General features: G+C 42.9%; 1 protein-coding gene across 2 annotated transcripts; it reads left to right on the top strand.

Annotated features, from left to right (window-relative positions):
- Positions 1-2,025: 2,025 nt before the first annotated feature.
- On the top strand, positions 2,026-13,157 carry KAZALD1 (Kazal type serine peptidase inhibitor domain 1). 2 transcript variants are annotated; one of them, XM_081192272.1, is made up of 5 exons: positions 2,026-2,215; positions 5,343-5,942; positions 8,328-8,488; positions 11,326-11,473; positions 12,758-13,157. In XM_081192272.1, exons 2-5 carry the CDS (start codon positions 5,405-5,407, stop codon positions 12,853-12,855), a joined length of 945 nt encoding a protein of 314 aa, XP_081048398.1. In that variant the 5' UTR covers positions 2,026-2,215; positions 5,343-5,404; the 3' UTR covers positions 12,856-13,157. The 2 variants fall into 2 exon arrangements, with proteins under 2 accessions (XP_081048398.1, XP_081048399.1); XM_081192273.1 differs by lacking the exon at positions 2,026-2,215 and adding an exon at positions 5,108-5,240.
- Positions 13,158-14,676: the final 1,519 nt, after the last annotated feature.

The following is a 14,676-nucleotide window of genomic DNA, read 5'->3' as shown; positions in this document are numbered from 1 at the left end:
TGCAATAGATAAATAAATGAATACTACTCTGAAAGAATATCAAAGTAGTGCACCCACGCACCGTTTTCAACCCTTACTCAGTCCTTCCTAGCTCAGTTTTCAAGTGGTGTTCTTTATAAACACACGAGAGGTTAAAAACATAGGAAGATGAGATCAGGGGGCCATCAACCCCAGAGTCGCCTTTCCTGAAGCGGCCAACCAGATGCCTACAAAAGCCCCTAAGCAGGATGGAAGTGCAACAGCACTCTCTTGTTCATGGTACTCAGGGGCAAGTTGCCTCTGTTTCTGGAGGTAGAATCCATCCATCATGACTAGCAGCCATTGATATCTTCCCCAAAATTGTCTAATTCCCTTTTAACCATTGGGGTTCCTCAATGAAAAGATTGGCAATGGCACAGAAGCTGCCTGAAGTTAGCTTGTCCACTATTGCTGATTGTCTTCTCCATTCCACAGGAGTAGAGGGTTGCTGGGCCCAATCCAGGGATCCAAGATCTGCACTTCCAGATCACGCTGGGCAACAGCTAGACTCACAGCCACAGTTGGAATCCTATATGTGAATTGTGGTGGAGCCTTAGGATGGATCCCATAATCCTCATCAATGAACTTTTCACTCAGTGCTAAAAGTCTTGGTCCCTCCGTATACATTTAGATGAGGGTTGCTCCCTTAGTTACACCTATAGTTCTGCAATACACGCAAGTGCAAAAGATCACTCTGGGGTTGTTTTGGTGGGGAGCAGCATACATATCAAATCAGGTATCTTCTCTTTGAAAAGAAAAGGGACACACTCCTGTTGCTGTTCATATGAACATAATTGGATTAGACAAAGAGTCTTCATTGAACCTTTTTACCACATAGGCATCTTAGCCAGCACAGCTTTGATATCCTAGAGAAGACAAAGGCAAATGTGTTGATTGGTGACATAAGGGCCCATCCATAACAGTAACAGTATGCAGTTGTCAGAGAGAAGGCTGAGATAGGCCTCTTATTTTTGACATGCCTTAAAAAAAACACCAGGGAGTTTTCATATGGGGCCTTAATTAACTATGCAATCTAGATCACAATATGATTCTGCTGCCCTTGTATTTCAGTTGGGAAACCTCATCAGTGAGACAATCAAGAGAAGGATCACATGACTTTCCCAAGGAAATTCTGTTGTGATGCTTGGCTTGTTTATCTAGGTTTATATTCTTTCTCAGGGTATGAAAGAGCCCACATCTGAGTGGCAGACAAGAAAAAAGAGGGATTGCTTATTTTGGCACATACTAGATCAAACTTTTCATCTTTTGCTAGCAAATCATACACAGAGATCTTTTTTCTTTCTTTCAGTAAATTCGCATCTATATAAATTAGCATATGCCATTTTTATGCAAATACGTGCCCTCTTTAAATGTTCTATTTTGGGAGGCAGTGTGTATGTGGCTACATCTCAGGTGAACTTTGGCAGGCTGTGGATTCTGTCTTGAAGCAACCTGCACTATTGCTTTGGCAGAAAAAGTTCGGTATTTGGCTCCTGGTGCTGCCTCTTCCCATCTCACCACTCTGATGATCCTCACTGAGAATGCCCTCTGAAACATACCATCCATGTGGCAACTATATATCACTTTCCCCAAATACCTCTCACTTTCACAGCTTCTCTTTACAGCAAGCAGAAGGGGCCACACCAGGAGTTTCTGGGGGCTCTTCTGCTGTGGAATGTTTTGCTTTGGAAAAATCAGGCACATCTGCCACCCAAGAACTCTGAGCTCCCCCCTTGGACATGTTGAGTTCCAGTTTATACTTCTAATAAATAAAAAAAAGGATTTTTCTGCCTAGAGCTTGCTTCCTAAGTAGTCAGTGAAAAAAGTGTCTAGTTACAATTGTGGTTTCTCTGTAGAGCAGAGCCAGGAGTAGCGAAGGAGTTTTCTGCTGGGCTTCACTCGTGGCCATTCAGCATGAAAACAAGTCTAGTGGCTAATCAGGCAGGCTTTGGTGGAAGTAGTACTGTTTGTGTGTGTTGAGGGGCGGGAGAGAGGAGAGGGCTGGGATCAGGGGATCACATTTCATTGTGACATCACTGGTCCTCATTCCAAGCAGAGATGCAGACAAACTAATCCACTGGAAAAGGCAAAAATCATCCAGCTTAACCCGGTTGGAGTGGATATTCAGGACGACATTGGAAGCAACTGATCACCAGGATTTTGAACCAGCCACAGGCTTTGCCTAGTCTGAGCGGAGGTAGGTGCATCCACCACTGTATGGGGATTATTATTTTTTAAATGAGATATTTTAGGGCTACACTGTCTACTGTATATAGTATGCAAGGAACTGGAGAGTTCTCAAAAGAGGGAATATTCATTACAATGATTTACTGGATTAAGGCAATTCAAGTCAGGTCTAGCATTTAAAATGAAGGAGGGTAAATATTTGCATGGTGAGACACTTTCAAATACTGGAGCTTCCTAAACCTTCCTTTCAAGGTTAAAGCATGGTCCTCCAGACCAGCTGCTCAGATTAACTGTCAGAAAGAGCTGTTTGACAGGGGAACAAATTCCCATTAGAGGTGGTGAATTCTCCTTCCTTGGAGGTTTACAAGCAGAGCTTGCATGGCCATCTGTCATGTATGATCTAGTTGAGATGTCTGCATGGGGGGGGTTGGAGTAGAGAACCCTCAGGGTCCCTTCCAACTCTACAATTCTATGATTCGATGAGCTCCTTGACCATTCCTGAAATCTCAAGGTATCCATTGATTTCTGAAACTCTTGGAGTCAATTATGGAAAAACGAGCATTTCAGACTTGGCTCCAGGTTTTCAGCCACAGGAGATACATATCCTTGGAACCATTTAAGCATTGGTTGGATAAACATCTGTCGTGGATGGGATGGGTCCAAGGAATCCTGTCTACAGGCAAAGCATGAAACAATTGGCCTCTAAAATCACTGCTCGCTGTGTCTCTATGGGCCCTGACGCTTCCATTATTTCCCCTGGTCCCCTGCACGAAGTTCCTCTAAAGATGTATCTAAAGCCTAGCAAAGTTTTCAACTAGCAGGGAGAGAATAACATTGTTGAACAGTAATATTCCTGAGGGTGTTTGGAAACTGAGTTACAGCACTTCATTCATTCTGATGTATTATATTTAGCATCATACTGTTATTTACATCACAGTCCTAGACATGTTTACTCAGAAACAAGTCCCACTGTGTTCAGTGGAGCATACTCCCAGGTAAATGTGCATATGGCTGCAGCCTTAACTTCACAGCAATTGAGCCATCATAGGGCCCATCCAAACAACTTTTTAATTGCATGTTCATGATGATTTGTGATAATGATGGTATCAGGGTGGTCATAAGCAATCAGGCTTTCAATACTGTTTGCACCAGCAAATGTTTTGAGGTGTTCATACTGCCTCATTTCCATTCAGTGCATATCCTGCAACTTCCTGCTGAAATTCCAAAACTTTTTATACCACAGATGTTCAGGGTGTTGTCCTGCATATGTCCCACTGTAGTTCCTCCAGACAGCAATAATTTGGTAACATTGGGGAAGCACTGAAGAACAATTAATGATCTATAATAAATCCACCACTATTGTGTCAAGAATATGTTGCAAAATTCCTCTGCAGTAAAATATGTTGTAAAAATCATCCACAATAAAACACATTGCAAAATTCATCCACAACCAAACACTAGAGACCTGCCCTGAGTCTTTCTCTCTCCCCCCTGTATTATTATCACCAGAGTCTCAAGACCTAGTATGTTGGCAGAAGTGTAATTTCTAGCTCACCAATAAAAGTTGCTATCATCATGGTAGCTAACTAAAGGTCTGGTATGAAATGTGCATGTTTGTGGTTAGGAGGGAGTGGGGAGTAAAGGAGAACAATTCTGGGAAGGCTTGGCTGTCACAAGATAGCCCTTAATGCCCGGGGCTATACAGAGTGTGTTTTCTATAAAACAATAGAACTCCTTCTGTTATGGATTAGTTTCATCTGAAATGCCATGCAATTTTTTCTTTAGCGCTTGTCTGTAAGTGAGAATATTGCTAGCAGTGCTCATTAGTGCACTTCCATAATAACAGAGTGGGGTTTCTATCTCCAAAGTTAGGGGGGGATGCAGGTTGTCATGTTAGTCATTAGGACCTGGCTGGACAGAGAAATCTAGAGGAGATGGTACAAAAAAACATCTGAAATACTAGGTTCTGTCTTCAGACCTGAGGCGTGTGTGTTCTAGTGATACAGAGCAGCCCAGAGGAGTTGGGTTATTTTATTTATTGCTGAGGATATATCTGTTTGTCTATTAGACCAAAATAGGTAGGTGGATCTAGGGTCCTAGCTTTTGGAGGCAACAGGCATGAAATAGACATTACCATGGAGGAGTGGGAATGGGGGTGGTAAAGGTGATAAGAACTGGGGGGGGACCTGCTTGACACTTAATTGGCTGCAACTGAAAGTGAGTGACAGAAATAGCAATTGCATCCCCTCTTCCTTACCCAAGGGCCATTTCTTTCAGAACAACTGTTAACTACCTGATACAATGCAACAGATGTCCCTGTCTCAGTGGCAGCCGCATGGCTGAAGTCAAACAACCCCCAATATTTTGAATGAACCAGGCTAGAAAAATGATCACGGACAAGAATAACTTTGTGCTGAGTGAATATTTTCACAGCATGACTGCTCCCTCATTGACCTCGCAGGCTTTGTTCTAAAAGGAAGCTTGTACAATATACACGAAAGGCAAGCTTGGGAATTAACATTCATAGCCTTATGGCAGAGAAAGCACAGCGGCTTAAATAGACTAGGGCTTGAGTTCCTGGCTTGGGACAACAATAGCCCATAACCACCTGTTAGCTATTATATTTTTCAATGCTAAAATAATTGTAAATAAACTGTGATCTGAAATGATCGAAATGCGCTTTTACTATTGTTCTGGATATAATACCTCAGGTTTAACTTTCCTGTCTGCCTGATGAAACATCTTGCAGTTCTATATACTGTATGGGCGACTCTCAACTTTCACGGGAGTTACATTCCGGTGATAGCGTGTAAAGCTAAAATAACGTATAGTCAAAATACATTGGTTTCAATGGTGGGTGGGATTGCCTTTTTCCCCAGTTGATGTCCCTTGTTCCTCATATAGTTCCACAGGAACACAAGAAACTTCCTTATACCAAGTCAGCCCAGTGGTCCATCTAGTTCAGTATTGTCTACACTGATTGGCAGGAGGTCTCCAAGGTTACAAGAAGGGGACATTCTCAGCCCTACTTGGAGGTACGGCCACTGAGCCACAACCCTTCCCCACACCTCAGGGATTCATTAAGTGGTTGTCTCTGAATATATGCCCCTCTTCTAAGTTTTGTTTCTTTTTTGCAGGCACTGATGGCCTTGTAGAGAAGATTGTAGTGAACGGTGCTGAGGACCCAAGTGTCCAAGGGATGTTTTTCGGCAAGGGTGATAAATGGATGCCAAGTTCCAGAAAGCTTGTGAGAATGTCTCGGCTTGCTAACTTAGTCACCTTTCTCTTGCTGTTTTTGTGCTGGGATGTACTCAGTCGAGCCCTGCCTGTCGGCCCAGATTACTTGCAGCGTGGCTGGCAGAGGCTTCTGGAGGAGGGGGAAAGCTGTGTGCAATGTAGATTGGAAGAATGTCCCACACCACGTGGCTGCCTTGCTGGGGTGGTGCTGGATGCTTGTGACTGCTGTTGGGAGTGTGCCAATCTGGAGGGCCAGATCTGTGACTTGGACAATACCAACCACTTCTATGGCAAGTGTGGGGATCACTTAGAGTGCCGCCTTGATTCCGGGGATCTACGGCACGGTGAGGTGCCTGAGCCTCAGTGCACTTGCCAATCTAGCCAGGCTCTCTGTGGCTCCGATGGCAAGACCTATGCCCAAATATGCAAATTTCAAGAGGTGCATAACTCCCATCCAGAGGCTAATCTCACTGTGGCCCATGAAGGACCCTGTGAATCAGGTAAGGCTTTTGCAGGTTTTCTCTAAATTTCCAAGTGAAGCTGCAAGCGATGATTTGGAAATAAAATGAGAAGGCATTTCTCCACATTTACATTCCAAGAAAAAGGGGCATTTGGGAAATGAAATGACGGACAGCTTTAAGCTGGACAAAAGAGAAATGGGGAATGCTTTGACAGCTACCTTAAACTTGTTCAAGCTTTTGTTTTTCCCCAAGCCCAGTACAATGACTGGTTGCAAGATGAGCGCCGCAACCCCAGAGTCGGCCATGACTGGCCCTAATGGTCAGGGGTCCCTTTACCATTACCTTTACAATGACTGGTAGAAGTGTTCCAGGGTCTCATGCAAAGATCTCCCCCATCACTTGCCATGTGAGCTTTTTAAACTGGAAATGCCAGGTATTAAACCTCAACCTAGGATTTTCTGTATGCAAAGCACAACCTCACCTTAAGAGTGATGCATAGACCTCTTCACAGCGCACTGTAATTATTTTCTATGGAAAGCTGTGAAGACCAAGATCATGGGGTTCCACCCCCCAAAAAGCAGTAAGTAATTGAAAATAAGGCCTGTATGGTTGTTGGGGGACATCTCCAGTGCTTAGAGTGAACCTAAACATCTGGCCAGAAGCCTCTTAAGTGGCAAAGTGAGACCAGTCTTCTTTTTCAGCCTGTGTCATTTTCCCATGTGTTCAATCACATTTCTATTCCAGCCTATTTAATATCATCTGGATATTTTTTGTTGCCACTGAAAAATCCAGGATTATTTTTTTGTATTGACCAATGTTTTTAAATATTTAAAGGTAAAGGTAAAGGGACGCCTAACCATAAGGTCCAGTTGTGGCCGACTCTGGGGTTGTGGTGCTCATCTCGCTTTACTGGCCGAGGGAGCCAGCGTACAGCTTCCAGGTTATGTGGCCAGCATAACTGAGCTGCTTCTGGCGAACCAGAGCAGCGCACGGAAATGCGTTTACCTTCCCGCCAGAGCGGTACCTATTTATCTACTTGCACTTGATGTGCTTTCGAACTGCTAGGTTGGCAGGAGCAGAGACCGAGCAACGGGAGCTCACCCCGTCGCGGGGATTTGAACCGCCGACCTTCTGAACGGCAAGCCCTAGGCTCTGTGGTTTAACCCACAGCGCCACCCATGTCCCTCTTTTAAATATTAACTATCCCACAAAAGACACATTTCTAAACCAATTTTCCCTTGAAGCACATTTTTCTAAACATATTTTATTCTAAAATATACATATTGATCTGCATTTTTGTACATTTTTTTAAAAAACCTGGGGACTACATCACAACATCTGGAGAAAAAATAGATTGATATTTAGTGTGCATGTTGCATAGTCTGGTCCGGAAAAGAAAGGACTGTGCCAACATGTGCGTATCTTAAAATAGATGGAGCAATTCTGCTGGATTCCTTTGGAGGGGAACGATAGAAGAAATCCAAGGTGTTGGGGCAGGATGGTGTCGCTGGGATTGCTAACATTTGGTCTCACAACACTACACTATTTGGAAAATCCAACTGAAACTTAAGAAGGTGCCTCTCAAATTAGCCAGAAACTCTTTGGTGAACGGATCAAGGATTATCCATTCTGCAGCTCTCAAGTAGGGAGCTATCTATCCCACCCAACACTTGGCACCCAATCCTTTGTTAACTGGAGATGCTGGAGATTGACCTTGGGGACTTCTGCATGCAGAGTATATGCTCTACCACAGAGCTATGGACCCCTCCCTGTGCAGCCAACCTCACAACAGGAGGAAGAGAGGGACTAAGAGGCTTAAAATGTAGCCAAAGCATCTGACAGTAAAGCAGGCTGATTAGCAGCTGCCACAAGGATGTCACGTTTCTGCTGGAACATGAGACTCAAGCGACATTCCCTGAGAAGCACTTCATTTAAACGAGTATGACAAAGCTCTGGACCACCGTTTAGGGGCCAAGGGCTGTGGTTCACAGATGTGCCATGATGCAAACACATGCTTGACTAACAACTGCTGGTGGGCATGGCGAAGAGGACTATTCAGCTCAGTCATAAAAATCCTGGCTTTTTTCTGTTTATAAGAAATAAGGCAGCATAGTGCAACAGTTGTACAGAACAATGTGCTTGGTTATTATTATTGTGGTGGTTGCTGCTGCTGCACCTAAAATTGCTAGTTGCTGAACAAAAATACAGTATTAAAATTACACAGGCGCTGCTTTCAGGCTGACAATCGAAAGGTAAATATCACATCATGTACTAGAAGGATTACTTGGAAAACACACCTAAATCAGATCTCAGCTAGAACAAGCTGAGAGAACCAATCTATAAAATTCAGCATGAAAATATTTTGTCTTCATATACAAGCAACCCAGAGATTATTTCTCTCAGATAGTTTTGGGTCTTTTCCAGAGCCCCACATCATATCGCCTCCCTATGACATCTGGAACATCACTGGGCAAGATGTGATCTTTGGCTGTGAGGTCTTTGCATACCCCATGGCATCTATTGAATGGAGAAAGGAGGGATCAGACATGCTGCTTCCTGGAGATGACCCCCACATCTCGGTTCAGGTGAGCTACGAGTTCCAGCAAGAGCTCAGGGGGAGAATGGTTTGTGTTTATGGGGCAAGTCTGAAAAAGGATTTTGCAGCAGAAGATACTGAGAATACTCAGTTATTTGGAAGGCCTAATTTACCTTCTTTTAGCAACTGCACCTCATGTTTAGCATCTTCCATCACTTAGGCTGACCTTAGGTCTTCTGCCCGCCAACCACAGATATGCCACAGATGAACTTTCATTTTCTTCAGAATACAGTGGTACCTCGGGTTAAGAACTTAATTCATTCTGGAGGTCTGTTCTTAACCTGAAACTGTTCTTAACCTGAGGTACCACTTTATCTAATGGTGCCTCCAGCTGCTGCTGTGCTGCCACCGCGCAATTTCTGTTCTCATCCTGAAGCAAAGTTCTTAACCCGAGGTACTATTTCTGGGTTAGCGGAGTCTGTAACCTGAAGCGTCTGTAACCTGAGGTACCACTGTATGTTGTTTTTTTTTTGCTGCTGAAAAAACAGTTGCATCCCTGCACGTACATTTCCTTTCTTACAGTGAAGTTCAATTATCTTCTACTTTTTACTGTCCCCCTTTGAGGAAGAATAATACACGTATCCACAATGGCAGATGTGGAATATTGTACTCACTGTGCATAACCCTAAAAGGCTCGCCAAGTTATCTTCAGAAGGGTTAACAGGCTTGGAGCTGCATCTCAAAATAGAACTTGAGAGGCTGTAGGGCAGCCGCTTGTATACCCTTCTATTTAAAGGGCGTGTAAGGAAGTCCTGGGAAACTTTTATAGAAACTACAAATCTTTATTATTATTGTATGGAATGTTTGGGTGAGGCGAAAACTACATCACTGCTGGATTGAGAAGCTTGGGGAAGCTCCATGTTTCAGGCAGGGGGAAAGTAGTGTTATGCTTCTGATGGCATCTTCCAGCTAGAATGAATTTCAAGTCACTTTCCTTGACTGCATTTTCTGGCTGGACCACACATCGGGGATGAAACCCAACAAATGAAAACTGGAACCAGAAACAGCTTTCCCACAGGGAAAAGCTGAAACAATGGAATAATCTCCAGAGAGAAACTCCAATTTCTGCGAGTTAATTAAAAACAGTTTAAATGAAACATTATGGAATATATTGCGCAGAAAAATCTTCAGTGTGAGGGTAGGTATTAAACCAGATGATGCTAACAAGGTCCTAATGCACCCCTAAATCCCCATGCACCCCTACAACTTTAGGATTCTATCTTTAAAATGGAATGGAAATCCTAGGGAGGTGGGAAGTGGTCTTCATCAAACACAGTAGTATTTACATTCTGGCAATCCTGCACAGGATTGTGCTGTAAATCAGTCAGTCCCACTGGAGGATCCTCAGTTTAAGGTTAGGTTTCCTAGTTTAATCAGGAAATCTACTGGTTTGTGACTGCATATTTTAGTCTCTCGCATAGACTTGTATAGCTTTGTAAGAATGCAGAGAAACCTAGTTTTCATTTTAAAAGTTTCTAGACCTCATCTTAAAACTATATGTATGTAGACATATAGTTAAGTATGTAGACATAATCTTCTAAGAGCTGAGAAATCAAAGGGGATGTGGGTGTGGCTTTCAGCAATTGAGAGTGAAGTTTTTGAGTCCCATATAAAGCTTTTTGATTCAATCCATGGCAAGCGGTCCCTCTCCTACTGACTCCACAAACCCTTCATTTTCTCCTCTTTTCTATTCCAGCCCCTGCCAAGACATTACAAATTCTGGAATTAGTTTCAGTGTTCCGCTGCTATTAGATAAGCAAATGACTATTTCAAAGTGATCTTTTAAATTCTGTGCTTCATGCATTTCTGCCCATTGGTGAGGTAACATCACTTTTTGGATGTGATTCTGTGCTCTCTGAGTTGACAAAAGAAAGAGAAAGACAGAGCCTGTACATTCACTTTCAGAGAAAAGCTGCTTGTATCCTGTTTACAAAGGAGACTGAGAAACAAGAAGACAGTTTGTGGTCACTTTCCAGTCCATTCTGATTTATGCTCTAAAAGAAAAGAGAGAGTGTGCCACAGTACAGTTTGCTACATCTGCAAGAAATTTAGATTGTTTTCCAGTTCAGAGTGGGGGTGAGGGGAGACTTGGTATTTCACAACAGGCTGAGATGTCCTAGAGAATACACAAGTACAAAATACGTATGCATCAAGTGTGAAATGTGTGTGCATATGTATGTCTTTTAAAAACCCAGAAGTGGGCCACCTTTCTTGTTTATGTGTACCCAAACACTCAGGATGGTGGAATATCCCATTTAAAGTGAGAACAAGGAATATGGTGGAATCCTACAGTTTCCAAATATGTACAGAGATGACAGAAAGAGACTAATTGTTTGCTCTAACTGCTGGGATTAGGAAAAGAGAAAAAGGGTCTAAGTTATAGGAAGACAAATAATAAAGAAGAAATATGCATGCCTCAGAGGTCGTGGAGACCTTTTAAAGTGAAACATTTAGTCTTTTTGGCCCTGCTTTAGAACGGGAAAATTAGTCAACAGCTTTTGCATTCCAGGTGTGTGGCTTTCTAAATAACAAAAGATATCCTATGTGACAGTGGTAGCATTTATAAATGACAAGATATGCTTGAGCAAGAAAATATATTTCAGAGAACATGATAGTGCTTCACCTGAAAGGAGGGCAAATGGAGCAATACTAAAACTGAGATTTGACTCTGTGCAACCAATACCTTAGATATGCCTGAATTGATTGATTTGTGATACAGAGACTGTCTCAATAACTCCCCAGTGGAGATTTCAGCAGCATTCCACTTGCTGTAAAGTTTTTAATAATGGAATTGTGTCTCTCCTGTTGGTATATAACTAACTCTAGTTTAGGGGAGGCCCTCAGAAATATGAAGTGACCAGCTGGCTGCAGATTCAAGCTGTGAGGGTAACTGATGAGGGGACTTACCGCTGCTTTGCGAGGAACAACGTTGGGCAGGTGGCAGCTCCAGCCAGCCTCATGGTTCTCACTCCTGGTAAGTAGTTCCTACTCTTCCTCTCCTCCTCCTGACAGATTCATTGTGTTGACATTTCAGGCCCAGCACACCAAACACCCTTTGCCATATGTGAGAGCAGATCTTCAATGTCTCTTTAGTCTTCCCCTCTTCTGAGCTATCTGATATTATTCAGCCATCTGCTGATTTGATATTCTTCAGGCAGCTGCTGCTATCAGTGCTCCTTAACTACCAAGTAGTGTTTCATATATCCTGTGTAACCAACTGCGTTATGATTGAAGTTTTTTTAAAAAAAGAAGAATCAAATGGTTTATCCATAACTACTGACTATACCAACCTAGTCCTTGGTAAAATGTTGTTAACAGTGTTTTCTAAATAAAAGGAATTCAGATATATGGAATACCATTTCCTCACACTCAGGGCAGAACTACACATTAACAAAACATGGTTGCCAACAAAACTGGCAGTCCTGTGTCCATTTCCCCTAGATTACATCCTCATTACAATCAACATTTTCCCACCCCCTTTAGTAGCAGCAAGTCCTGTGTGTAAAGGGATTTTCAAAAAGCTAATGTAATGCTCTCAATATATGAGGGTAGTTGAACTACATGCTACAAAGGAACAAGTGGGGTTCTTAACAGGGGGCTCCCAGTTTCAGTGAAAACCATGTGCTTCCCATAATGTTTAGTTCTTCTCTATGGTCACAATTCAACACAGAGTTAAGCAGTTCCATGGCAGATATCTTCTGGGCCCAAATTCTACTTTTTGTTCACTGTATCAGGATATCCCTCTTTAGCATTCAATTTAAAATATCTGCAAAAACAATTAACACCAAATATTAGCTTAAGCGTGCTATTGTTTGTGACAGTGTGCTTGGTTGATTTATTGGTTTGGTGAAAAGAAATGCAGACAAAGACATGGAGATAAAATGTTTGACAAGTTGTTTGTCAGATGAGGCAGCTGCTTCAAGCAATGGATGCTGAGATGTGGACAGGGGCGGTCCTTCTGAACCCCTGTTCCAGCTATTCTCCTATGTTAGAGACTAGAGAAGGGTGTGTCATGGGACCTGCACTGAGTCCCCCAAGGATGAGTAAGATTCAGCTGTCAATCTGGTAAGTTTCTGCCCATGGAATGGGGTAGTGGTGACATCTTGTCCTTCACCTCAGGCAGCAGAACTGAGTCTTGGGCCAGCCCTGTTCCTGGCTGCTTGTAAAATGGACAACATCCAAATATCCCCACAGTGGTGAAGGATAGATAGCAAAGAATACAAACACTAATCATTTGCTTTGTGCCCTGTACTTGCAGATCAGCTGAACATGACTGAATTGGCTCTGCCCAAGATGCCCAGACTAGGGCCAGACGATGACATGGAGAGTGACGATGACTCATATGACTATTACTGATGGCACATGCATGAGGGAGCTGTCAAAGTGAAGAGCAATGTACATCTATTCCATTTTGAACATTTGCCGCCTCATCTACTGCAGACCTCTGAGATAGCCAGTACTGAACCTTTGTGCTGAAAATCTTCTATGGACAGTTTGGATATCAGTTAATTTTGGGTGGGGAAGATTTATGTATTTAATCATTTGACCCCTTCTTTTGTTAGGTGAAGGGGACAACAAGCAAGTGGAAAGAGGGGTTGTTGTTGCTTTTTAGCTGATCCTAGAGCAAATGGGCATTAAATGGTACTTTGATCACCTTTGGAGAATATAGTTTCTTTGACCTCGCACATCTCAACACTCATGTAAACTCCCCCTTGGGGAAACAAGAGGCTTTATCCTCAATGCAGATAGCAGATACAAGATCCTTAGTTGAGAATAGAATATGGTGGGGGAAGCACCAAAAAACCCCTAACCCCTCCACACCAGGATCCCAATCCAGATTGCCCCCCATACTTCAATTTACTTTTAAATAACCAGTTATGCAACTGCTAATTGCATGAATGATATTTTGACTAGTTTGATCAGAGACCAGGGCTTCATCTAGACAATTTGATGGCATAGCACAGACTCTAGAGAAAAGACAAAGCTATGAGACTCCTTCTTCGGATGAGAACCCATCCTGTTTCTTCTGTTCCAGATGCTCTACACATGCTTGTTCTCTACCCTGCCCACCATATCTTTGTTCCTTACCTTAAAGACTGCAAGTTGTCTTCTTAGCCTTGATCTGTACTTCTGTTTGGTCTGCTTCCTCAGTTTGGATCAGCTCTTACCCTCCAGATCAACTGCAGTGGCATTGTATGAGACACTATTCGCCATATGAGCTGAATGCCTTGACGATTTTAAAGTCAAACCACCACTCACATGTAGATATGAAGCCTCTTATGCAAATACACTGGCATGATCAACTCTTCCATACTCAAGACAGTGCGGATAGGTTACAATGGTATACAGTAGGGATGCATATCCCTGCAATCCGCTGAATCTTCAGGGCTCTGCCCAGGTCCCAACCCTCACTGGTCCTGCTCTGTACCTTCCTTTAGTGATTTCATCTGGCTGAAATGTGTCCTTTAACTGTGGTTACAACTCTTGCTTGCCTGGATGGACAGTGGTGTGTGTCTGACCACACTGACCACAGGTATGCTGTCCCCAAAAGGTTAACCACAAATGAATGTGGGGCCCTTGGCTGAAAAATGTTCCCCATCCCTGGTGTACAGCAATGTAACAAGATTGACCTTTGAATAAGAACCACAATTCTCACTCCTGAAAATAAAGCAGACCTGGGAGAATCTCACTTTAAAGCGCAATTGGAGGCCTGACTTCTATGCAGCAGCTTCTCTCAAGCCTTTTGTACAGATTCATCTGTGATCTCATTTGTGTAGTTATATTTGTTACTGTCCTTTGCTTTCTAACAAAATCAAAAACAGGGCAGGGTGGAAAGCATTGTATTTCCTGAAGTGCTAGCGGACAGATCCACTTTCCCACTGCCTTTTCAAAGGTCTTTTCAGGTCTCATCAAAAGTCCTGAGGGAGCAGCTCCTGAGGATATGTACACATCTGTTTTGTCCTTCACAGCTGAGATCCTTAGATGAAACTCTGGTTTCTGGGTGCCTCCCCCAAGAATAAAATCATATGCTCATTCAGAAGAGCTGGTGGGTAGTCCTTTGCCAAACCAGGATTTTCAACAAACAAGAGATGAACAGAATGGTCTCTTTATAGGATTCGTATGGGCTCCTTTTGATTCTTGGAAATGGATTGTTTTCAGTTCTGGAAGCAATTAATC

Source organism: Podarcis bocagei (assembly GCF_964188305.1).
Source record: "Podarcis bocagei genome assembly, chromosome: 4".
Lineage (NCBI taxonomy): Eukaryota > Metazoa > Chordata > Lepidosauria > Squamata > Lacertidae > Podarcis > Podarcis bocagei.
Note: the sequence above shows the minus strand (reverse complement) of the source record. Positions and strands in the feature narration are given on the sequence as shown.

Bases quoted from the DNA above. Each gene is read 5' to 3' on its own strand.
- KAZALD1 (XM_081192272.1), top strand. From the start codon at position 5,405: ATGTTTTTCGGCAAGGGTGATAAATGGATGCCAAGTTCCAGAAAGCTT. The intron at 5,943-8,327 runs GTAAGGCTTTTG...GGTCTTTTCCAG, and splicing joins TGAAGGACCCTGTGAATCAG to AGCCCCACATCATATCGCCT. The intron at 11,474-12,757 runs GTAAGTAGTTCC...CTGTACTTGCAG, and splicing joins CCTCATGGTTCTCACTCCTG to ATCAGCTGAACATGACTGAA.